General features: G+C 36.4%; 1 protein-coding gene across 2 annotated transcripts in view; it reads right to left on the reverse strand.

Annotated features, from left to right (window-relative positions):
* Positions 1–535: 535 nt before the first annotated feature.
* Positions 536–27,299, reverse strand: part of LEPR (leptin receptor) — a 43,124-nt gene continuing 16,360 nt past the window's right edge. The window contains exons 7-18 of one of the 2 annotated variants that reach the window (XM_040978634.1): positions 23,048–23,335; positions 22,771–22,888; positions 19,506–19,705; positions 17,397–17,545; positions 16,286–16,445; positions 16,087–16,169; positions 14,686–14,902; positions 12,790–12,972; positions 11,352–11,447; positions 9,621–9,726; positions 8,671–8,746; positions 536–1,363 (exon numbers count right to left, since the gene is read on the reverse strand). In XM_040978634.1, coding sequence (XP_040834568.1) covers positions 536–1,363; positions 8,671–8,746; positions 9,621–9,726; positions 11,352–11,447; positions 12,790–12,972; positions 14,686–14,902; positions 16,087–16,169; positions 16,286–16,445; positions 17,397–17,545; positions 19,506–19,705; positions 22,771–22,888; positions 23,048–23,335 — 2,504 coding nt within the window. Of the gene's footprint in view, positions 1,364–3,786; positions 3,926–8,670; positions 8,747–9,620; positions 9,727–11,351; positions 11,448–12,789; positions 12,973–14,685; positions 14,903–16,086; positions 16,170–16,285; positions 16,446–17,396; positions 17,546–19,505; positions 19,706–22,770; positions 22,889–23,047; positions 23,336–27,299 lie in introns of those variants that run through there. The other variant, XM_040978635.1, reaches the window with a different exon arrangement.

Here is a 27,299-nt window from a genome sequence, read left to right on the forward strand (position 1 = left end):
TCGCAAGTAGAACTCATTAGACAAGAGCTCCGTTCCTTCTTTATCTTCAACATTTAGTGAAGTACATACTTCAAATCACAGTCTGGTAGCACAAAATACAACACTTCACATACTTTCAAAAATGTACACGGACACTTTTTAGGCATAAACTCACCTGTGTGTATTTATGTATATGCATGCGCAAAACAAAGGCAACTGATGGCTAACCAAAACCCCTGAAACAATTACATCTCCCAAATGTCAGTTAGAAGCCTTCTTTCAGTGTTGGTGTAATCTAGAAGATTAGCTCTTTGTACATAAATGTATTAACAACAGGCAGTGTTTCTTGGGCTGATTTATAGCAGGAGACCTTGAGAACAGAGTAGTGAGAAGAGCATATGAACACCAGCAGGTACCTGAAATTTTCCTCACACTTCTCTCTATATTTCCAAGGAAGGACAAACACCATTAAGGATGGTGTTTTAAAATGTAGCTTTTTTTCACCCTCATTCAAACTCTGACGGCATCTACCAATATCACAAGGTCTTTCGAGGAATTACACAGTTAAGTCACACATCTTGCTTTCCATTATCTTCTGAGTTTGAGTGGAACAAGTTTGAAATTGAGGCATGTAAGACACAAAAGTCTTCTTACCGGAAGTTCCTAGGTCAAAATTACTTTCTGTGAATTGCGAGCAACTGTCCTGCAGGATTCTGATGTCAGTGAATACACAGTGAGCTGGAAATGGACACAGCACTCCTGATTCTTCAGTCAGAAACACATCGCTCTCTTTCTTTTTGATCGAAGTCACACCCATATAATAGACAGACTTCTCACAATCATTTTCTTCAGGGAAGCCTCCCTCCAGTTTCAAAAGTTTGTCCAATCCCTCTGAGAACATGAGATGTGGTGAAATTATGTTGGACTGTGGCTCCGAAAATAAACAAAATGCTTGGGACGCAATCTCCCACGAGTTGTTGCAGAGGGAATCTTTCAGCAGAGATTTTTCGTTAGAGAAGCACTTGCTTGTCGAACTGCTGAGAAGCCCTTGCTCTTCGCTGCTTTCACTGGACTTTGAGTTGCTGATCAGCGTGGCATATTTAACAGAGGGTTGTCTCTGATTTTCATCCTCACCGACAACCTCGGTGCTCTCAGCCTCTGAGAAGTCAGCGCTGTTGACTTGGTCACCAATGCAGACAGAATCCTGTTCAAACTCCGGAGATGTCAAATGTAGTGGGACCACAGTTGTTGGTACCATTTCCTCTTTATCTTTCCATGATGTATCAACACTGATGTCTTCTGAAATGGTTTCAGGCTCCAAAAGAAGAGGGCCAAATGTCACTGATTCTGTATGCTTGGTAAAAAGATGCTCAAACGTTTCTGGCTAAAAGAAAAGACACATTTTAAAGCTCAATCATGTTCAAATGTGTCATGCCTGAAAAATGGAAGTGTGTAAGGTTAATACTAAAGAACAGAAGTCAACCACTTATTTCTCATTGCAGACTACACACAGATTATTACAAAAGATTACAGGGAAAAGATCATCAAAGCAACATTTCAAAAAGGGGTAAGAAAGACTTAGGCTTGGGTTCTAATTCTATGACTGTGAATAAGTACATAAACCTCTCTCAGTTTATTCATCTTTTAAAATGTTTTAAACACTTCCTTCATGGTGTTGTGGCTAGAAATAAAAGAAGTAGTGGCTGTGAATACTAAGTTCTCAATAAAGGTTACCTACTATAATATTGGAAAATATTGCCCTGTGAGGAATTTAGAATATTTTGTAACAAGTTACATTTCCACAAAGTAAAAATGTAAGCCTCTAAATAGAAAAAAATTACATCAAACCAAAGAGAGAAAAGCAAAGCAACGGTTTCAAAGATGGTTATAATAATTTCTTATGTTATAAAATATAGTGTGATGATTAAAAAAAAGCCAGTACTAAGAACATAAAGCTAATGTTATTCTTGAGACAAAGAATAATACCTTCCATTAGAAACAATGGTGCTGAAAGACATGATCAGACTGTCTTTATGAATAACTTCATGTAATAGTATATATTGTAGGACACATGAAATGAAGACAAATACACAAGACAAATGCACATCATGCTTTTATAGAAACAATGGTTACATCACAACAAAAGTCCTGTGAGGCATCTACAAATCAAGAGTCTGTGCCAAAGCTCGATTCATACAATGTAAACACACTGAAAAAAATACATGCAAAATAAGAAACTGTGTAAATACATCATACTGGAAAATTAACAGAGCTAACTTAAGTGATACAGAAAGTTTTTTCAGCCTACATGTCATGTGTATAATTCAACTTTTGAATTCAATAACTTTAAACTAATAGAATAAATTCAGGTATATTGCCTGAAATAATAGGATATTCAACTGTTCTTGATAAAGCATGTATATTCCATATAAAGCTACAATTTCTTTAGCATACATTTAAACTTTTAAGTGAATTATATTAGTGACTACCCCATAAAAGAATAAATATATCAAACACTGAACCATAGAATGCACTTATGTAGATATTGAAATACTGTGTAATAACAAATATTGTGTTACCACAAATGTTTCTGTTTTTCTATGAGAATAGAATATGAAGAGCAAAACTTCTTACATCTATTTTCATATTTCACTCTATGCATTTAATTTTTTGGAGATTTTACAGCAATCTGGGCACATATTAAAAAGTATTCATCTGGTAGGATTTATGTGACTTCTTTTCACAATTCCACACTTATATTTTCCAGTGATATTTATTAATAATCAGTGAAGGGAAAAAGACACATTCTTTCCATTTTCTAGTTTTTTTGATATTCAAATAAAACTTTGAATAACATTTAAATATAATGATTTACACATGCATTTTTTAAATTTAAGTGTCATAGGTTCCTCAAATAGAGGCTTTGACTTAGTCTGAATGTGAGCAGAACACCATCTTTAGTATCCTAAATACACTGTACTAGCAGGTGGTCCTTTTTCAGTAGAAAAAGTCCTGTTATTATTATGAACTCTTCATAAAAGTGCCAAAGGGTCCTCTTTTTCTTGTATCCTTGCCTACTTCCCTGCCTGCCAGAAGTCTTAGGTAGTTCAATGAAAATAAATTAGATTCAGGTAAGACCTTCTGCAAGAGGCTGGACCAGACCTAATGTTCTTTTCAGAACAGGGCAATCTGACCTGAAGATGTTGAGTCAAACTAATAGGAACTATAACTTTAACTGTCCTGTGACAAGCACAGACCACAACTTCTGGCTTGCTTTGAGCTAAAATAGAAGTTGAGGACAAGACATTTCAAGGTTATTGAAAGCTAAAATTCTCAGGTTGGCCAAAATTAGACATAAAAGTTTTTAGACAATCAAAAGAATATTGAGTGAGTCAATTCACAGACCAAAGCTTCTACAAAGGAAGCAAAGATTTAAAAATGGACGTTAAAAATAAAAACTAAACATTTCCACTGCATTCTGTACTTACAATGATTACATTTGCAAACTTCTGTGAAAGAAATTGTAAGTTTAAAGTTTACCTAGTCACATTACTGACTACCATAGATTTGATGGCATCTAACAGGTACAAAGTGACAACAACAGGTATAACTTTTTAAAGTTTGTCATGACTAGGAAAATTATAAAGCAAACACCAGATATCATGTATAATACTTTCAAACTTCAGATGACCTAAAAGGTAATCATACATCCAAAATTAATTGGACTTAAACCTGTATCTTGACCCAAAACTTACACATCTATTTTAAGTTCTAAGTCAACATTATCCACCATATGTTAGTTCTCAACAGTTCAATCGAAATTGTTTTAGATTTGCTCCCCTTCTTCATAATGTAAAAATCTTCTAATACTCTACAGACTGTTGAGAAGTTGGTACAATGGGTTCATCTGCAGTGATCATGCTTAACTTCAAAGAATGTCCGTTCTCTGTTTAGATAAAATAAATAAGAAAGCAAAATAAAAAATCATTCAGAAAGCCAAAGATAAAAGATATCAAAACATTTTCTGTCAGGCATGAGCTCTTGACTGTAGATGGTTATGTTGTATGATAGTAACACATCCCTTTAGGGAAGGGCACCATTTTAATTAAAGTAGTGTCTCCCATTTTTCAAATAGATAGCTTAACATGACACTCTAAGAGTAGTTTTGATTACTTCAGAAACAGGAAATAGACAGATGAATAATAAAATAGGCAAACATAGACTGGATTGCAGGAAGAGCTAAAAAAAAAATGAGAGGAGGAAGGAAACCAGAGGGCTATTAGAGGGTGTAGCAATGAAAAGGAAAAAAAGAAAGAGAAGAATTGAAACGGCAAAAGACAGAATCACAGGACCATTATCACAAAATCTTTTAGTACAGAAAAAAAAGCAACACAAGAGTTCAACTGGTCAAAATTTCAATCTCTCCCCTTTTCAAACAAAACAAGAAAGCCCCCATGAGATTATTAGCATCAAGTTACACCCCTAATTACATAGTGGGAGGACCCTGTGATTTAGTCCTATTTTTTTTCTAATCCAACAATCTTCCCATAACACAGTGGAAAATGGAAAAAAGGAAGAACATGTTCTTTGTTTTGCTTGTTCTACTTGCTATGACAGAGTTGAAATGGTTAATTCATATTTCTTTCTGATTGTTTAAAAGCTAAGGGGTACAAAGAACAAGAAAAACAACTAAAAACTGAAGTCACATTTTAATGGCAGGAAATACACACTTGTAGGCTCAATAACATGCACTCTGGGCATAAGATGTATGGCTACTTCTAAACAGAATTTCTAATTCTAACATGTGCCAAGTCTTCCAGGCATGTATGGATCTGCACTAACAATCACAGGGCTGCTGCTGGCTTAGTCTGTAAGTAGGATGTTTTGGGAATCCACAGGTTATCAAGCTGCTTCTCTGGAGACCTAGCAGCGTGTGGAACCTAGGCTAGTCTTCAGGTCCCAAGGAAAAACTGACTTGATTTCAACTTTAGCCTACCTAAAATCAGTAAAGTGGAATACACATTTGTGAAAATAGATATAGATGTATACAAAAGAGCAGGTTTGAACAACAACATATCATAGAGGATGAAAAATAAAATACTGTAAGGAAAATAAAGAAAATGAATGAAAGGGAATGAATGAAAAGTGAACCACAAAAGACTTCAATAACCAGAAAAAGTCAGATGCTCACATACAGAAGGAAAAACCCACAGAATGCTAAAGATAAAAGGTAACAAATTAAGAAAGATAATAGTCTTTTATTGTGTGAGGTTCGAATTTGTTAGTATAAACCTGTTTGAATAAACCGAATAGAGACCATCAAAAATAGGATCTGACACAAGGGATTTTAGCTAATCTCTAAAAGAAAACTTCAGAAAAAGTTTATAATAAAGTAAGTAGGCAATGACAGCTGAAGGTGGGCTGCAGCTGAAGAGCCAGCTACGCCTTCTGAATGCAGTGGAGACAGAGAGCAGAAATGGTTAAAGAAAATCCAGCAAGACAGGAGACCTGTGGTGGAATGGAGTAGGGCTCTCCTACTGTGCCTTTGTGTAAGCAAAGTCTCCAGGCTCCAACTAAGAATTTGGTCTCAAAAGAAACAAAGGAACTCTGAGGAGGCAAGGGACAGCTATGAGATATCTCAGAGCACACAGTTCTTCAGCTGGTGCTAGCAAGGACTCTGCCTAAATGCACAAGGTTTCCAGCATAGGGAAGACATTTCTCATGCATGCTCTATCTATAAATCTGCCTTGTAAGTAAATTAAACATTTTTTTAAATATGTAAGAAATTAGTTTGGGGAACACTTTATAAATCATATTGGACATTTAAGAACTAGAGTTACACAGCATTTGCATAAAAATAAATGTCTAAAAAATCTGAATTTGGAGAAAAAGTAAATATTCTCTATACATAAAATTACAGTAAAAAAAACTACTGTTCGGTGCGATGTTTTGGCTCAACTGTCTAATCCTCCACCTCCAACCACCAGCATCCCATATGGGAACTGGTTTGTGTCCTGGCTGCTCCACTTTCCATCCAACTCCCTGCTTCCGCCCTTGGAAAGCAACAGAGTATGGCCCAAAGCCTCCCATGTGGCAGACCTGGAGGAGGTTCCTGGCTAAGCTCAGTTGGGCTAAGCTCCAGCCATTGTGTACCAGTGTATGGAAGGTCTTTCTTTTTATCAGGGTATTGAACTACTCTGAGTCTCAAGTTCGTCTTTAATTTTGGGCAAACAGCAAAAAAATGAAATAACACAGAAAGGGCATAAAGGCATAAAACAAATTGTCTTTTCTAGTAATATGCAGGGAGTTTAGACTGTATTATTTTTCTTTAAAAACTAAAGGCAGAACAGGAAAACAGGAAAAAAAAGTTTTTTCTTTAGAAGAATTTTTGTGAATAAAAATTGTTATATTCTTATTATTATATTCTTCCTCACCATTTAAATGTTCCCAATACATTTATTTATTTATTTCTAGCATACCTACTAAGCCTATATATGTATATTGCAGGCCTGGGCCTCACCATTCCTTCGTCTTGTCCTGGTATACACACAGAAATCATTTTCATGATTGGTCCAATATAAGAGTTCAGAGACTTTTTCTGGCCCAACCCTGACCATGTGTCTATTTGGGGAAATGAACAAATAGATGAAACATTTCTTTCTGTAACAAATTCTCTCTTATTACTCTGCCTTTCAAATAAATAAAATAAATATTTTTTAAGAGAGAGACAATCTTCCCCTTAATTAATATAGATTTATATACTACAAAATTTTTTGAGATAAGCAAATATCAGAGTTCTAACTACAAAACATAGGCCATTTAAATGCCATGAAATCAATGCAGTGGGTTGCAAGCAAAATCTTTAAATGAAGTAGAATTTTTAAAACATTCTATTCATTATATTAAATAAGTAGCAAAGAAAGTCTATTCACATTTTTGCTTTAGTTTTGCAAATCCATACCAATGCATGTACTAGGTTGGGACATTAAATGCCTTTCTCACAATCAGTCACTTATATTAAAAAATTGATGCTACTGTGTTAGAGAACAGAGTCCAAAATCAGCCAAATGGCAAACTAATCCCAGCTCTAATAGATTTCCTAGCCACAGTTAGTGCAGTTTTTTCTTCCACAAAATGGAGATAGCAATTCTTATCTCAAGCATAAACAAGAGAATACAACAAGCATTTACATAAAATGTATTTACAGAACTTAAATAAGCAAAATAATAATATTTATAGAATCCTTATTATATCACAAGTACCATTCATTTTTATCTCTAAAACGATTCAATAAAATAACATTATTCAACTCATTTTGCAGGAGAGGAAACAAACGCTAAGAGGTGAATAAAACATTCTGAGAATGAATTGCAATAACTTTCACATAGATAAATGGACAATCTTAAAATTTCTAGTAACTATTTAATGGATCAGTACTTCAGTATCTTGCCTGTAACTGGAATAGTTTAAGAAATATTTGTATAAGACCAAATATGATCCAAGAACTCAGTCTTCCGCACAATAAATCAAATATAAAATGCTGCAGAAACTCAAATGGGGCAGAAATTTCAAGGACAGAAGAGCCAAGGACAAGATCTTTGTTGATGAGGAAGATTCTGTGCTTCTGGAAAGGATTAGTAAACCTACAAACAGAGCCAGAAGCAACTGCATGAGCAGGAAAGCAGCATACTGAGAGGAAGTTTGACACTAGCTTAAGGGGACAAAAGGAAACAACTGAAGACTTCTTAACAAGTGATTAATGTCAAGCTAACCCCAAGTACTCATAGCTTAAAAACTGTGTATTTGACATACAAATTTAGCTTGGTTTTTTTGTTTTTCCTAATTCTACGTGTGGAAAGCCAGCTTGCTTGAAGAGAATTCAGGAGAATTAGCAAAACACTCCCTAATGTCTCAGTTAAAGAAGTATGCAGAAATCTCTATTTTTGACTAACTGATCTCATAAAGTAGTTTTGCTTGAGTACCTTCACAAATTTTTCATGATAGTTGCATTTTTTTTTTGAGATCGTAACATTTGAGGATAAGGTTATGCAAGTTTGCATTGACTGAGGTAACTATAAGGGTTAATACTATTGATCCCATGGAACAGACATTTAGCCTGGCTGTGAAGACGCCCACATCTTCAGACTCTACTTTCTAGTAATGCAGACCCTGGGATGCAGTAACATTAGCTCAAGCAACTGGGTTCCTGCCTCCTGCGGAAGAGCTGCAAGCTCTGACTCATCAAGGCCTTCTCATAGCAGGAGTTCAGGGAGTAAACCAGAGGATGGGAGTGCCAACTGTTCTGCCTCCCCACCATGATTCTCAAATAAATAAAAATATGCTTGAAAAATATATTGAGTCCAGACTTTTTCCTAAATATAAAGTTTATTCAAATATCCATTAGAGTTGACCCTTAATATTCTAGTATTTACTTATCATGTACTGTAATACACAAGACATGTCAATTCTCATACGATAATCTATCAACTGAATTTTGTTGCCTCTTGCTTTCAAATTCCTATATTGTTATTTTTTGCATGGATGTAATAAATTATATATCTTCAATCTTGATCATAAAATTTGGAAAAAATTGGATCTTTTAAAATTTAAAAATGTTTACAGCTCAAGAATTCATAGTATATCTACATTGCTGTATTATGCATTCTGGGTTTAGAAAACTTAAAAAGTGACCTTCTGAAAATTAAGTCCTTGGGCCCAGGAACAATTCTTTGGATTTGGAACATCTTCCCAAAACAGCTTTTTCATTCTACAAAGAATAAACATGAAATCAGAATTACAGAAAAACATTCATACTGAAAACATTAAGAGGTAATGAAAAACAGAATAGAAATCAAGTCCGATTCATTTTTACATTCTATTCCATAAATGTTTCCACCAAACTTCTATCTAGACCAAAATTTACAGTCATTATAATCATAGAGATAGACAATATCACTGAAAATACTGTGTCCAGTATGGTACTAGACACTTTGCATAAGTCCTCTCACAAAAATATTATAAATGACCTTTAAGTAGTTGTCAGAAATAATTCTACTTGATATGACTCCAATCAGTTCACTTGACTTTTTTTTTTTTTTTTTGCTTAAAGACAAATGGCATGTGTGAGATAATCCAACTGATATGGACTCCTTAGCAAGAGTAATGATGCACTCACAGAATTAGCCAGGAAATCTAATGTTCCTTGCTGACAAGCAGAGCGGGGCCATGCCGCTGGTGTATAAACAGACACAGTGCCTGCTGACCATAAATGCACTGATGGTTCCAGGTCACACTAAAAGTCCACTTTGAAAGTCCATTTCTCCACTAAAAGTTCTCAGCCCAAATTGCAGAACTCTGAAAGCCATTTCTGTCACCTTAAAGCACAATACTTGTCAGAATTTCCCACTATAAGCCTGTTATTTCCTGAACTTAAAATTGGATTTTTTCCTACAATTTTTAGTGTGTCAGAGCAATATAAAATATTTCTTTCTGAAAGCAGGTCTTTCCTTTTTATGCCATCTTAATTGTATGCTGAATATACACAGAATATTTAGAATACTTTAATATTCATGATTTCAATTACAGCTTTAAAGATTCTTAAGAGTTTCTGCCACTAAGATTCTGAACATTAAATACAGTACCTTTGATGTGATATTAACAATGTTCCAAGCAATAAGATAGAAGAGGAAATAATTATTGGCACAATTACATATAGACCAGCATCATTTCGGAGTTTCTCAACATTATCTGAAAAAATAAATATAATTTACACAGCTCAGAGGCTAAATACAGTGTTAATTTATTTCTGCACCAAAAACTACAGAAGGTTTTTTTATTTCATAATAAATTGTATCAACTTCAACACTAAAAATAAAAAGGAAGATAAAAGTATGGTTAGCTGACAAACTCATTTTTATTGTTAGTCATTATTTTTCATGATACACTTTTGTAGGTATAGGGATTCCCCCCTTTCCTCCCTCTCAATTTTACCCTCCCACCATTTCCCCCACATCACTGCAATAGTATAGGACTTTAATAACAATTACAAGGTTAACATTCTGTCATGTAAGTGTATCGTGGCATTGTAGGCAATGTTAAAAAAAAATCTGGTATCAAATTGTCAAGGTGTATGCCACTGTTTTCCTGGGAGTCCTTTCATTCAGGAGTAGAGATGCATACTGCAATGCTAGTCTCCATTGTACAGTTCATCTCTGAGAATAAATGTACATCATGTCTATGTTCATTGCTTTTCATTTGAAGGTTGCATTTTTTTCCCCAAAATTGTTGCTTTGTCAGTGTTTTCCATTGGATTGTTCTGAGTTGTGATGAGGCTGCCTCAGCATGTGCTGCTGGGGCACTCCTGACAACTGTGGTGTTCACGCACACAGACCTCACTGCCGTTGCTTTAAGCACCAAAGTTGCTCACTCTTCAGGGCCTCTGCGCACCGCAAGCCTCAACTCGAGACCCTCTACCCCTTTGTACTGCTGGACCTGACTCAGATATTACCACAACTGAAAGACCATTTGTGGTCACCGAGCCCCTGGTATTAAATTGTTGCCCATCACTCCCACTAGAACACAGAAGTTTTCGTTCCTTTATGGGAGAGGCATGAATTTACTCTTCAATCTCCAGTGCTTGGAATAGCACTCAGTAAATACTCAGTGAGCAATATATAAATGAGCTTAAAAAATATTTATTTATTTATTGTTGGAAAATCAAATATACAGAGAGGAGGAGAGAGAGAGAGGAAGATCTTCCATCCGCTGATTCACTCCCCAAGTGGCCGCAATGGCTAGAGCTGAGCTGATCCGCAGCCAGGAGCCAAGAGCTTCATCCAGGTCTCCCATGTGGGTGCAGGGTCCCAAGGCTTTGGGCCACCCTTGACTGCCTTCTCAAGCTACAAACAGGGAGTTGGATGGGAAATGGGGCTGCCGGGATTAGAACCAGCACCCACATGGGATCCCGGCACTTGCAAGGCGAGGACTTTAGCCACTAGGCCACCGCGCCGGGCCCTACAAATAAGTTTTTAAAATTATTTCTATTCTCAAATAAGATAAAACATTCCTATCTTAAAACTTCATTGCTGTTTTCTTGAATTTAAAGAAAATTTTTGGAAATAATGCAATCAGATATTGACACTTCAGATGTGGTAAGATGAATCAGAAATGCAAGATGCCTAGTGTATTTATTTCTGTGTCTGATTTTACTTTGAGAGGAAAAATGTCTCCATTTAATATCACATAAAACATCTAGATAAGAATCTAAACTGCTCAGTAATTCCATCAGAAAAGAATCATCTGAGGATAACATTCCCTCCAGAAACTGGGAAATGTGCACTGATGTGAAGAGAAACTTAAAGCAAAAGTTTTACCTGGGGTGAAACTTGTAATTATTTTAGGTTTTGCCACTCCTTCCATAAATACTGGGTAAAGATTGAACTGATATTTCTCAAAAGGGATGAAATTATCTGAGGAGAAAAACACAGGAAAGATTTATTTATACTAAATTAATATAAATGAGTAAACCTATATTTAAAAAAAAAAAAAGAAAAATGAAAGTGACTATCCTGTATTTCCAAACACATAAATCAGCTGTTGTTTATGGATTGAATTGATGACTTGAGTAGTTTTAAAATTAATTTAAGCACTTTAAATTGTCTAGCAATAGCAATGATTTTCCAAACACTTCTTGTGAAATCTTTCACACAATTGTAATTTCCTGAGGTCAGGTTCAGGGAGTAAAAGCTGTTTCTTTTGTCATTTTCTTTTCTAGGACAATATGCTGTATCTTCTCTCCCTTATTTCCAAAGCAGGCAATATTTCCTTTTCATGGAAAATATAGCTTGCCTAGTGCCCCTATTGAACACAACTTGGAGTCTACACGCTGGTGAAGTCATATGCAGTAGAGATGTAAGTGGAGATGAGACACGCCTTTGAATGTAGATATTTTGGATTTGTAGAAAATCATCATCCCTGTAGCAGAGCTCAACATGAATCAAGTGATGAGTTTTATACATACTAATAATATGTAACAGACAGGTCTCATTGAAGCTAACATTCTCTATCCCCATGGCTTAAGAAAAAGCAGAGAGTCACCACCTAAACAGCAATGACAATGATTAAGCTCTCCATGGTAATTTGTAAACAAACGTATCCTGATAACCTCTAGGTGTCTGGAATGAAGTAGAAGCAGAAGTTCTTGCAACATGTTAAGTAATAAGATCATGGCAATCATGAGCTTCCTACTTAAGTTACTTCTAATTCTTACTCAGACTTGGAGATGCAGTATGGCTGTACCATGCTAGAGTGCTTCAAAGTCAAAAAAAGTTGTGGAAATATAGTCTGCTATTTAAGTGTGCCCTGACAATACTGGTACAGACAACGTCAGACAGTCCATCATCCCATTGTCTAGATATATCCAACACTTTCACTGGGAGTCCAGCCTTTGGAAGCAGAGATGCATGTTGTATTGTGTCTTCACTTCTGAATATGGTAGTTTCATTACTCCACCACTATACATTCCAATTTGCATGACGGATTCCTTATATTAGAGAACATATGGTATTTCTGGTTTTTTTATTGATTTTTTCACTGAGCGTGATGGTCTCTAGTTGGGAACCATCTACTTGCAAATTGCATAATTTCATTCTTTTTAATTGCTGAATAATATTCCATGGAATAGATGTACTACTGTTTCTTCAACCACTCCTCTTTGGATGGACATCTGGGTTGTTTCCATGTTGTAGATTGTGCTGCCATGAATATTATTTTAACCCATGAAAGTAACATATTAAGTCAGAATAAACTCACCATGGATAAAATACTTCTTAATATGTGAGGGGATTCTAAGCCATTTGATTCCATCATCTTCATTAAGATTTTTCCACTCAATAATATAATACATCAGGTTGTAGTCACTGGGCAATGGTATCCATGACAAAAACACACAACTGCTGTTTAAAGGATAAGCGCTGAGTGACTGCACGGCATTCACTGAAGGGGAAAGAAGGAAATTTATTTTTAAATTCAAAATGAATAAAAACCTACTGTTCTCAGAAATATACTGTCTACTGAGGGAGGAGAAAAGTAAGAGAAAAGAAATAATGCATACCAGTAAATATAACACCTAGAAATCATCTCTCCTTTATGAGAGTTACATAAGCAGAGAGATCTGGGATCGTACAACATTGGGGAGAAAAATGAGGCAACCCAAAAATCTAAAGAAAGAAATTGTGTATCATCCAGAAAGTGTTCTCAGCAGGTGTCACAAGTCTGTTAGCCACGCTTAGTCATTCACTCTAAATTCCTCTCTCCTGAGGGAGGGATGCTTTCAAAGGACAAACCTGTTCCACATCCCCCGCAGAGAGATTCAGCTAAGAGCCTCCAGCAGACTTCCACACTGGCAGGTAAGATACCTGTCTTTCCCATGAGGAACCAAGGGCCAACTATCAACCTTCCTCTCCACTTTTCTCATTTCTTCATACCAACACCATGTCATTTTCTATACCACGTAAACCAGACTTGGCACAGATATTACCACAACTGAAAGACCATTTATGGTCACCTTCACTTTACTTTTACTTATTGTGATTTTTGTTTCTATCTGACACCAACTGGTATTAATTTATTTGCTGCCCATCACTCTCATTAGGACACAGAAGTTTTCGTTCCTTTATGGGAGAGGCATGAATTTACTCTTCAATCTCCAGTGCTTGGAATAACACTCAGTAAATACTCAGTGAGCAATATATAAATAAATTTTAAAAACATTTATTTATTATTGTAAAATTAGATATACAGAGAAGAGGAGAGAGAAGAAGATCTTCCATCTGTTGATTCACTCCCCAAATGGCTGCAATGGCTGGAGCTGAGCTGATCTACAGCCAGGAGTCAGGAGCTTAATCCAGGTTCCCAGGCCACAAACAGGGAACTGGATGGGAAGTGGGGCTGCAGGGATTAGAACTGGCACCCACATGGGATCCCATTACTTGCAAGGTGAGGACTTTAGCCACTAGACCACCGGTGCAGGGCTTTCCCATGTCCTCTTTAACCTGACCATGTGCATCAATTCCACCACCAGAGGAGGAAAACTTAACCTGCCCCCACACTGCACACTCTAATCACATTAAATAAAGCCCACAGTAATGTTCAAGTGTCAGCAATTAATCAGCATCTATTTAACATACTGTGTTAGTATTGTACATACCTATGAGGAAACTTAAAAAACTTAGAGGAAAATATAAACAAAGGATAAATTAATTTTTGTGCAATTTTTATGCACATTTTTATGAACTTTTCTAAGTGTCTTCATATATAACACTATACATATGAATTTATTCTTAAATACTTACTCACATGCTTGTGTGTGCATTCATATATATATATGAGAAACAGAGAGCGAAACACTGACCTACAATGTTCAAAGGTTTAAGTGTTAGATGTGCAATGTTTTCATTTACTATAATACTATTTCAACAACATTCTTCCATGGGGAAACCTGAGGTCTGCGTTACATAAGCAGTGTAGGATGCATTTGTTATTTTTCAGGCAGAGACAACAAGGGGTGAAAGACACAGAACCAGGTCATTTTAGGGGGATCCTTCGGAGCGGGAGCAGTATCCAAAGCATGAGCAATAGGGCAGGCAGTGGGTTTCTGCTCTGTATCTCTGTATCCAAGTAAGAGGCAATGAATTCTTCTCTTCTTACCTTTGCTAATTGGCCACGAAAACGTTAGATTAAAATTGGAAGAAGAGGCACCAATTGAATTGATGGCCACAACTGTAACCATATGCACTTGCTCTGTCCAGACGAAAGTGAACTGGGTGTGATTTCCCACATCCTCTGACCATGTTCCATTGTGGGAAGTGTAATGATTTATCACATATCTGCTCACACTGCACAATGAATCATTTTTCTTCAGGGGCTGAAGTAAGCAGAAAAATGAATTAGTTTCAGGAGCATTGTGCTATTTAATCGAAAGAACTCAGAGAACTGAGGTTAGCATTCTTGTAAAGAGGTTTTGCAGGTAGGACAAGGCCTGTACAAGGCTCTCAGTTTGGGGAGGTACAACCGATGGAAGCTGGCTCTGAGCATGGTCTCGGCAAAAATGTCTGGGCAGTTACTAAACAAAACTTATGTTCCCTGTTTCAGATTTTTTTTCTTAAGAACCAGACAATGGGGACCGATGTGATGACCTAGTGGCTAAATCCTCACCTTGTAATCACCGGGACCACATACAAGTACCAGTTCATGTCTCAGCTGCTCCACTTTCCATTCAATACCCTGCTTGTGGCCTGGGAAAGCAGTAGAGGATAGAGCAAAAGCTTGGAATCCTGCATCCACGTGGAAAAATTAGAAGAGAATTTTGGCTCTTGGCTTCAGATCGGCTCAGCTACAGCCATTTACAGCCATTTGCGGGGGTGAACCAGTGGATGAAAGATCTTTCTCTGTCTCTCCTTCTCTCTGTAAAGTTGCCTTTCCAATAAAAAATAAATAAAATTTTTAAGAAATTTTTAAAAATTGAAAAAATTTTAAAAGAACCAGATAATAAATCATTTTAATATAATAAGAGAGAATGCATTTGGGACATTTTTCTACTAAAAAGTTTTACTCTAAAAAACGGGAAAAAAAATGATGGAGGTAGAATTTCCTCGTCTAAAAAGAAACACACAACAACATTTATATTAAGCCATTCACTTATTCCCATTTAAATATTTAGTTATTTTCATTTATATGTTTATTTATATGTTTATGTTTTAGATGTCCTCAAAGTATATGAGGAAGGTCATGTTTATATGTTCAGTATTAAATATGAATCACATTTTGAACTAAAGCAATACTGGATAGCATGAGAAAACGGAGACTCAAGGATTCAAATGATTTTGCCAAAATAGTACCAGTTGATATAACTGTAGCATGTTGAGAAGAAATCATTGCCTCCTAATTCCAAGCCAAAGCTCCAATGACTCATTTTAGCTCTCTGCAAAGACATTTCAAAAATGAATCGAAAAACGTGTGGTTGTGGAACATTCTGGAGATGAACAATGACGAGATTATCATTTAAGAATATAAAGAATAAATTAATGAAAATATAAGAAGTAAGAATACCTTCCACAGTAAGGTGATATTTTTCTCTTTTTTAGTAATGTCTCCATCAATTATTCTCCAAAATTCAGGTCCTCTCACAGGAGCTGCAAAAATGACAAGAGGTGCAATTGCCAATGTCATTTAGAAGGAGTATTCTCCAGTCAAACAGAAAACATATCTGTAAGCACTATGAAGACATGTTCTGGAAATCTCTACAAACCTTTTACATCCGTGACAACCGTGTAGGCTGGCTTGCTCCAATCACTCCAGTATCCCAGTCCATCTAGCCTCTTACAGCGCACCTGAGCACTGTACACTGCACACAGGTCTGGCACTGAGAGACTGGCAGATTTGGATTTTGCATCACGTACCTCATGCACCTGGAAAATAAGTCAAAGCCTTAAACTGAAGAAAGTATTAAACACATATGCTTCCCAAGGACTCCAAGAAGCATTTAATCTTAAACCTTAATACCTCCCCACATGAAGGTTCAGAAATAGTCACGTATCAGACTATGACTGTGAGCACCTTCAAGTCAGCCATTTTCTTACTCCTTGTGTCTTTGCGTTCGTGATGGCACAAAGATTTCAGACTAGTTCACTTACAGCCTCATTCTCTAACATTCTCTGACCCTACTACTTATCTTCATCTACTTTTAGGAATTTTAAATTACTAGTTACACAGAAGCTATGTGAGCATCTCTGATATGCAGTGTCTCCCTCCAAAAGCAGGGACATCACTGCAAGCATTTCAACTACAATCACTGTGGTCTAATGGCATGGTTAGGGTTCTTGACATTTCCAAGTCTTTGCAGGCTGCTGTCATACAGCCAGCATATGCACACCAGCTATTATGATTCTGATTCCAGATATTTAACAAAAGGAGCTTCTTCCAAAATGCATCTCACTGAGTTTTTGTGTACTGATGCTTATTAAAAACATTAGAGGAAGAAAATTTCCTTGGAAAAATTTAGAAAATTTGGGTAAAATAAAGTTGCAAAAATTTCTTTAATGTGGACACTTTCCAACATTTAATATTTAATACTCTGTGATACTATACTAGACGATACAGTTAGTAATACAATTTACTAAAGTTATTCAGTCATTTGCTTTTTATTTCAAGGAACTTTTTATCGGAGCAATGTTTTAGGACATACATTTCGGGAAGTGACATTTGTGTGCCTTAAAAAGGTTCAACTTGAGTTAAACTACTTAGTGAAAATAGCTACACAAACAGGAGGATGTCCTTGTAACAATATTCAGTAAAACTCTTAAACATAAAAAAATCACATTTTGTGAAGCAAGTTGAAGAAATCACAAAGTAGGAAGTACCTTCCATTGTGTTTCTTTTCCATGTAAGCCATAGCGAATCTGGAACTGAAGGTTGTTCTCTGGGAAGATTGGCTTTTCCCAAGATAACTTCAATAGGCCAACGTTTACAGTGATCTCTGCTTTGACACTGGACGGTGGCAATGGTTTCACTAGAAATTTGAAAGACATTATTACATATAACAAGAACAATACTTAGATACATTGCTTCATTTTTAACTTGTTATTTATAAAGCAATATCTCTTTTCAAATCTTTCTCATTCACTTTCTCATTTTACCTCCTACAATTTTCTGTCCTATATAAGAAAAAGGCTATCTATTTTGCAAATAAACATGATGATTGAAGATAATCAGTACACTATCCATGTCATTTTGCAAATTTCCAGTCATTCCTGACTGGAAATTGACCCTTGACTCTCACATGCAAATGCTGATATATTAAATACCCAATATATATAAATAGGAAATGTTTTCTATAGAGCTGTAATTAAAGACAAAAAAGCAAATACATTAAATTCCACATGCATGAGTTTCAAACTTTTGCTATCATTGGGTATTTCTGATCAATCAAAATCAAAGATACCTGCTTGCTTCTGTAGCACATTTACAAAATCAAAGATACAGTCTCAGTATAAACCTTTGTTTTTCTATAATTGGGAGAAGAAGCTTTGAGTGGGCAGCTACAGAGGCAAAAATTATTCGAACTGCAAGTAATTTTGTTAAAAGTAAGTATATATACATATATACACACATAATTATATATGCACACAAACAGGCAAGACACTTAAAAGCATAATGGAAAAATCAAGATACAAAGAAAAAAGTCATCTTTCTTCTTTGCTAACCCTTTTTGATGTTATTGATCTCAAATCTAAGTCAAAACATTAGTTTAGGTTTATGTCCACTGCACAAACCATCCTTAATCTTAAATTTTTTACTTTGAAGGTCACTCCTAAATAGTAAAAAGTAACACAGAAGTTCAGCATATTTAAAATGAAGCTGGAGCTGGGCCCGGCGCGGTGGCGCAAAGTGGTTAAGGTCCTCCCCTTGCACGCCCCGGATCCCATATGGGCGCTGGTTCTAATCCCGGCGGCCCCGCTTCCCTTCCAGCTCCCTGCCTGTGGCCCAGGAAAGCAGTCGAGGACGGCCCAAAGCTGTGGGACCCTGCACCAGTGTGGGAGACCCGGAAGAGGCTCCTGGCTTCGGACCGGCATAGTATCGGCCCGTTGCGCTCACTTGGGGAGTGAATCATTGGACAGAAGATCTTCCTCTCTGTCTCTCCTCTCTGTATATCCGCCTTTCCAATAAAAAAAATAATAATAATAAAAATAAATCTTTTAAAAAAATGAAGCTGGAGCTCTGAAGCTCATTCTGACGCCAAGTGTCAGTGTCACAGCACTGAATTCCATGATCAAGTTCAGATTGTCTGCTCTGAGTCCTGTGTAGACATTGGTTCCTGTCCCAGTTGCCCCACTTTCAATCCAGCTCCTACTAATGGCCTGAAAAAATAACAGAAAATAACCCAAGTGGTTGTGTCCTTTACACCTACAAAAGAAATTCTGATGAAGTTCACCTGCTTCTAGCTTCACCTGGTCCAGCCCTGGCCATTGGATCCATCCGTGGAGTGAACCGACAGATGGAAGATTCTCTATCTTCCCTCTCCCTCTCTTTCAATCTGACTTCCAAATAAATAAATCTTTTAAAAAAAATAATGTCCAATTCAGATTTGGGGGTGTTGCCAGATGACTTTTGAAAATACCATATGTTTTACCTGTGTCCACCAGAAACAAAAAATACAAGGAAGAGTACCTTATTTATGAAAATGTTAAATTTTGTTCACAGTATTTCATGTTAAAACACTAAACAGCATGATAAATATACTCCTATCACTGAAAAAGGTACATTACAGATAATTAAAAGTTGACACAAAACTATAAAACCTTCTCAAACTTTCCAGGTTAATTATTGTCATTTCCACTGTAAACAGAAATATTTCTTTTTTTTTCAAAATCTGTTGTGATAAAAAAAAAACTAGCAAAATATATGAATCATGAATCTATTTGCATCCAAATTTGTTGAAAAAAATAAAGACACAACATAGTTTCACGTACCCACAGAATCAGGAAGGAAGCATGTTGGAGGAGACTCCAGTAAACCTAAAGAGTGGTTGACCCTAATCCACATTGTGTAGCCAGATAATAGAAAGATTGGCTGGAAAACGCACTCATAGAAACCATCCTTCTGCAAATGGCATTCTTTGGGTTCAGATTTGGGATGAATATATGGAATATCAGAGCAATAAAGGGTGCTCCTTAAGAAAAACAAAAATAGTTGATTAATTTACAACATAGGCAGAAAATTTTGAATAATACTTTTGCTCATTAAAGTAGAAATGTTTTGCTACATCTAAAAACAAATGATCTGACAGAATGGCACTCTTGAATTCCCAGCTGTGTCCCAATTTATATCTTTACACAGAAACAGACAATAGCTCTTATTAAACATTTGGTTAGATACTAAGTAGGGATGTAAGTGAAATAAATGTTCTATGAAGAAGATGATGAATTAATTAAAATAGAACGTATAATAGCTTTAAAGCTATACTTTCATTATACATTAATGATACAATCTGAAATGTGTAGATCAAAAGTAATGACACATTCCTGGAGTGGAAGAAAGGTGGATTCTTCACACTGTAAATGAGAACTTACATTTTTAACACACGTTGAGAACATAACCTACAGTAGTTATAGCTCAACTGACAATGGACAACTATTTTCTACTTAATTAATGTAACTGAAATAATCCCAATCCTTGATAGGTGTATGAATCATACAACCAAATCTAGTAAGACTTTTTTTTTTAGTTTTATAAATGAATCGAAATCAACACTCCACCGCAGGACATACAAGGACTTCTTCTCTCTTAAAAAGCTCTTCTGTCACTATCTGCCCTGAATCTGACATTGAAATGGGTAATGTAGCAGATACTCTTCCTCTGGGAACAGGAGCAAGGAGAGAAGAGCGAGAGGGGAAAAATAATCTGTCTTCATGTTCCATTTTTCAATTTTATAACACTTTTTTGGTTATGTTCTCAAAATTACAATCATAATTGCAGGCATGCAAGTGTGAAAGTGGAAGTGAGAGGGAGAAAAAAGAGGGATGAGGGAACTTCTTGAGTAGAAAAAGTCGGCACCACTATGGTCAGGACAGCCTGACACGTACAAATGCTTACGAAGAAAAATGGCACCATTTCTTTCCATTAAATGAAGCATATTCAATTCTCACAGAAACCCTGCAAGTCCTATTAGGTCAAATTTCAGAGAGGCTACTTCTGTACATGTCAGTAAAACAAATAAGACAAGGGACTTAGGTAATCGTCCTATATTGACACATTTTCGCATGGAAGAACCCCTGAGAAAACCCTGAAGACGGATTTTACAAGCAAAGTAGCATACCAGGAATTTGCCCTCGGTTAAAAAAAAATATCCACTAGGCTGAGAAACGGCTATTGCTGTTTGAGACAAGCAGAGTTTATTTCGGTTTTTCTAGTACTTCATGAGAATAGACTGTAGTGTTAGGGATGGACTTCAAATCCCAGAATTTTATAAGACTGGGGGATGATTTGTCTTTCAAGTTGAAAATTAAGAATAAATTAAGAAGGCAATGTTATAGCATGTGACCGCCTGTGACACCACCTTCCTACATGTACACCAGTTTGAGTCCTGTGTGTTCCACTTTTGATCCACTTCCCTGCTAACACTGACCTGTTCGGAACAGAGAAAACAGCCCAGGTGCTTGGGAGATGCGGAACAAGTTCCTGGCTCCCAGCTTCGGACCAGACCAGGCTGTTGTCATCATTTAAGGAATGAACCAATGGATAGAAAATCTCTCTCCCTCCCAACCCCTTTCCTTCTGTAACTCTGACTTCCAAATAAATTAATAAGTCTTTTTAAAAAATGAAAATGATGTACCAATTGTATACTTCCAGCATAATTTTCTTTAAAGATTAAGCCATAGTGTTTAAGAACAGTACAGAGTTGAAAATTACTATGGAATATTTGAAATATAAATATGCCTTTCTCCTAATTAAGGATGGCATTTCAAACAGAATATTTTATAGTAAGGAAGAAAACACTGTAAAAAAAATGCCTTTATTTGTTTTTAGAATAAAATGGGTAAAAATAAGCCCCAGACAGGCATTTGTCCTGGCAGTTAATGCGCTGTCACAGAAGGCCACGTGCCCAGTCCCAGGTCCTTGCCTAAGCACAACTTCTTGCTAATGTTAGAAAGCAGCAAATGATGGCTCCAGTAGTTAAAGTTGAACCTCTGTCACTCACGGGGCAAAAGTGGTTGGAGTTGTTGGCTCCAGGCTGCAGTCTGGCCCAGCCTTGATTGTTGTGGGCATTTGGGGAGTGATCCAACAGAAGAAATTCTGTGTGTGTGTGTGTGTGTGTGTGTGTGTGTGTGTGTGTCCCTTTCCCTCTAGCTCTTTCTCCAAATGAAACTCATGTTTTAATTTATCATAACACATTATTTTTTAAGAACTACTAGTGTTTGTTTCCTAAGTTACCTCATCTAGTTATTAAAACCAGGCATTTATGTCTCATAATCTTTTTATCTCTTTTTTTCTGTAACACTGATTCTTACCCAAATGATATTAAACTCTTAAAATCTTCCACATTCTCTTTTTGAAAATTCTGTACATAAAATTAAAATGTATATAAACTAACTTAATGTGCTTATAAACTAACTTTGCTTATATTAGAGTTAAAATGCAATTATGAACAATAGGTTATCAGAACAGACATCATAATTATAATTATATTTTTATATTATAATTATATAATTATAATTGTCTTACTTCAGTTGTGAATGTTCTCAAGAATTACTAATTGAATCCCTCAGAAACTTCTGAATTTGCCATATTCAACCTTTCTTTTTCAGAAAGAAAACTCACAAGACTACCACTGGCACAGGGGTAGCTGTATAGAAAATTGTTAGCTCAGGGCTGCTGTTGTAATTCAGTGGGTTAAGCCAACACCTGAAGCACCAGCATGCCATATATGTGCCAGTTTGAATTTCAGCTGCCTCATTTCTGATCCAGCTCCTTGCAATGCTCCTGGGAAAGTAGCGGGGAAATGGCCCAAGCGTTGGGCACCGGCACCCACACAGATATCCAAATGAAGCTCCTGCCTCTAGGCTTTGGCGCCATCCTCGCCAGTGCTACAATCTGGGGAGTGAACCTGTCACTCACCTTACTCTTTTCCTTTTTTTTTTTAACTCTGCCTTCCAGATAAATAAATATATCTTTAAAAAGTTACGTTTTTAGCTCATCAAACCCAAAGAAATATAAAACAACAAAGATAATACATACCTATGATACCTCAACTGCAATGTATTTCCTGCAAGTGATTGGCTTGTATTGGGTGACCATCTGCAAGTCATTTTAGTTAAGTACCCATCAGTTTCACATGATATATTGATATTGACATCTATTTAAAACACATTAAAATATTAATACAAAGCAAAAACACCAAAAAATTGTAATGAAAAAAAAAACCTTTCTTACATCTTCAATAGGACTCTAAAAGAGGGTCCACATGAAAACTACCTCATGAAAAGCAAAGCAAACGGAACCTCTGAGTTCTTACCGACCACGTATAATTCCGCGTAGCGGTGATGGCATTCCTGCTCACTGCAGCAGTACACTGCGTCGTAGGTAAACTTCCCTCGAGGCTTGGTTGCATTCACACTGGGAAAAGTGACTTTGCTAACATGGTCATTCACGACAGTATATTGGCTTCGAGGAATTTTCTCAGCTAAATTCATCCACCAAATAATCTTTTTTGAGGACAAAATCTTCTCATTTTTATAGATGCAGTGAAAAGAAACGTTAGACCCCACAGTTGTCAGAATTTTAGGTGGAAAGTAAATGACATCTAAAGAGGGAAGAAAAGCAGGTTATCAGATAGAAAAGATCGCTGAGCAACTTGTAGCACTGTATAACTAAAATGCATATATGTATGTACATATTAAATATATATAAATATATACACATATATTTATATTCACAGCACATTCCAGAGCCAAAAATAAGACAATCACACTAAGAAACTAGACAACTCTGATTCCTGGTTCTTGTACAATTGTTTAGTTTTTCTATAACTGATACTTATTCCACGAACATCTCCACTGTTATCTAAATGCAAAGGCTTATTCATCATAAAATGCTTGTCAATATTTGTTACCTGTAACTGATAGGTAGAAAATGGGTGAAAATGAAATATAGTTTAATTCCACAATAAATGCTTCCCCATCAAACCCTGTCTGAAGAATCTGTAAAACCTAGAATGAATTCTTAAGACAAAACACCATGAGACAAAATCCTGAATAATAATTTTTGCTATCACTTTAATTGTATACATTACTATTTTAATGAACAGGTAAAGTAGAAAAGTGATGTATAAATAAGAAAATTGGCTAGGAAAAGTAACATGAATGACTCACCAATACAAGAAATTTGGAAAGGTAAAACTATTTGTTTAGAGTCTCATTTGAGTTATTCAATATCCTGTTAACTCTCATTTGAGTTAACCAATATCCTGTCAATTAAGAGAAACCAATATAAAACATAATTTTTATGGTCATATACTATTTCCTATGTTTCCAGTGTTATTATTTAATTTGCTTATTATTTTCAATGAGGAACAAGATTAAATGACAAAAATTTTTCTGTCACAGTGCATTCATCAACATGATTTATAACAATCCATTTTTTTTTCTGATAAAATGTGAAAACTGATTTTATACCTATCTTGGATTATGCTTCAAAACAAACCGAAAAATATTTTTTGAAAAACCTATTGCTTTTATTGCCCACATTTACTCTGTGACACCTGCTAAGTTCCAACAGCTTTATACTTACATTGTATAAGACTTTTGGGTTTCATGTATTTGTAGTCAAAAAGAAACTGGAAAAAAAGAAAAACCCTGCCTCATGAAGTTACATTAAGCACAGGAGCCAGGGTGAGGACAACTAAGCCAGGACGGCTGTCAGCATCACTTGGTCACTCCTTACTGAAGACCAGGGGGTGTATTCATCCACTCCAGTACGCTCCACACCCTCATTACTGAACTGACACAAAGGACGCAGAATAAATCAGTTTTTACAAATTAAGTTGAAGCTTTTTGTCCTACAGATGACAGGGCAAAACTTCAACATATTCACTTCAACATCAAATCAAACAATAAAATTTACTTGAGCAATAAGCCTAAAACCATGGTAGTTAGGCATGATTAAATATTAGCTAGATTTTTTAAGCATGTTAATGTAAACCTGACAATTGATGAAACTTAAATTAAAAATGCATTGAGACTGACAAAAAGCAAATGTTAAATAATTAATTGATAAAATAATATAAATTCCATCCTCAAATGAAATACTATGCAGTATTTGTGCAGTAATAAAACAAAAATGATCTTATTTTTTTTTAAAGATTTATTTTTATTATTTTTTTTTTATTGGAAAGACAGATATACAGAGAGGAGAGACAGAGAGGAAGATCTTCCATCCAATGATTCACTCCCCAAGTGAGTGCAATGGCCGATGCTATGCCGATCCGAAGCCAGGAGCCTCTTCTGGGTCTCCCACACCAGTGCAGGGTCCCAAAGCCTTGGGCCGTCCTCTGCTGCTTTCCCGGGCCACAGGCAGGGAGCTGGAAGGGAAGCGGGACTGCCAGGATAGAACCGGCGCCCATATACTGGATCCTGGGCGTGCAAGGCGAGGACCTTAACCACTTGCGCCACTGCGCCAGGCCCTGATCTTATTCTTATGACCCATTAACAATCCTCTTATAAAATCTACAAAACAAATCCTGTTAAAGTAATATTCAATTGGCAAATATGTTTGAATTTCCCCAAAATATTATTTATGAATCAAAACATTTTGGATAGGTTATTTTTAAATGTATTCATGATAGCTCCAGAAAACACACTTCGTTTATTCTTGGAGCAGATGCACCTGTTCTTTTCTAAGAGGAAAATATTTTCTCTGACCCGTTATAAGAGTTGTCAAAAAGAAATATAACAATTGTCTAAAATCAGTCTTTTCGCTTCTCTGGTAGCAACAAAAACGTGGTTAATGACAAATTACAAAAATTCAGTATTTCTAAGGTTTTAGTATTTGGCACAATCTAAATCTAGTATTTGTGAGTTTTGTAAGTTCTGGCAAAACTCCTAGATTTTCCTCTAAACACCCAAAACCCCATAGTCACAATCTAGTCAATTAATCTCAACAGAATTCACAAGAATTTCTTAATTAGACATAGTTAATATTTTATTAACTGTGTTCCAGGTGAGTAAAATTATATCACTATAAAGTTGCAACTATAAAGGTACTGATAATTTATATTGCTTCCAATGGCAGCAATATGTCAGGAAACATCTATTCTCCCCCAACTCCCACCAAAAGTTCCATAAAATGAAAGGCAGTCAGTATTTGGAAACAATAAGGCAAATACATGAATCCACTCAAAAGAATGACTCAACATTACATATTGCTTCTTTCTGGTAGTCGGCATTATACAATGATATCAAATATCTAAATTCAAATCCCTATATGTTTGGGAAGTTCACAAGTTGGAGAAACATCATTTCTGTTATACATCATCCAGGTACAAAAGTTCAATTGTGGTTTAAGAGTTGTGATGTGGGGCCCTTTGAAGGTCACTCCTAAATAGTAAAAAGTAACACAGAAGTTCAGCATATTTAAAATGAAGCTGGAGCTGGGCCCGGCACAGTGGCGCAAGTGGTTAAGGTCCTCACCTTGCACGCCCTGGATCCCATATGGGCGCTGGTTCTATCCCAGCAGCCCCGCTTCCCTTCCAGCTCCCTGTCTGTGGCCCAGGAAAGCAGTTGAGGACGGCCCAAAGCCTTGGGACCCTGCACCCGCGTGGGAGACCCGGAAGAGGCTCCTGGCTTCGGACCGGCATAGCATCGGCCGTTGCGCTTACTTGGGGAGTGAATCATCGGATGGAAGATCTTCCTCTCTGTCTCTCCTCTCTGTATATCCGCCTTCCCAATAACAAAAATAAATCTTTCAAAAAAAAAGAGTTGTGATGTATAGAAACAACCTCAAAATCACTGCTCTAGGTTAAGCCTTAAGTGTGCAGTCATTTTGGGAGTAAACCTGTAGATAGAGGCTCTATGTAAATCGCTCTTTCTATCTCAGCTAAATATAACACAAAATCCGTTATATTATCTAGGATTGAATTTCTCACCTTAATCCAACTACATACATTATACTGCTAAGAATTATAATTCTTTCCTAGTTTTTAAAGATATATCTATAGATGTATCTTTATAAGATACAATATTGCTTAGTGTATAGATGTATCTTTAAAAACTATATATATATATATATATTTATTTATTTTTATTGAAAAGTCAGAAACACAGAGAGGAGGTGAGACAGACAGGAAGATCTTTTGTCCACTGATTCACTCTTCAGATGGCCACAACAGCCAGAGCTGAGCTGACTGGAAGCCAGGAGCCCAGAGCCTCTTCTGGGTCTGCCACGCAGGCACAGGTTCCCAAGGTTTTGGGTCATCCTCGACTGGCCTCCTAGGCTACAAGCAGGGAGCTGGATGGGAAGCAGTGCAGCCGGGTTATGAACAGGTGCCCAAATGTGATCCTAGTGCATACAAGGTGAGGACTTTAGGATCTAAGCTATGGTGCCAAGACCTAGATGCATTTATTTTTATTTGAGAGACAGATTTTGCAGAAAGAGAGAGAAAGGGAGACAGAGAGGTGTTTCATCCCCTAGCTCACTCCTCAAATGGTCAAAACAGCTAAAGATGAACAGATCCAAAATCAGGAGCCATTAACTTTCGCCAGGTCTCCCAC

This window comes from Ochotona curzoniae, unplaced genomic scaffold (assembly GCF_017591425.1).
Source record: "Ochotona curzoniae isolate NIBS_2020 unplaced genomic scaffold, NIBS_Ocur_1.0 contig_291, whole genome shotgun sequence".
NCBI lineage: Eukaryota > Metazoa > Chordata > Mammalia > Lagomorpha > Ochotonidae > Ochotona > Ochotona curzoniae.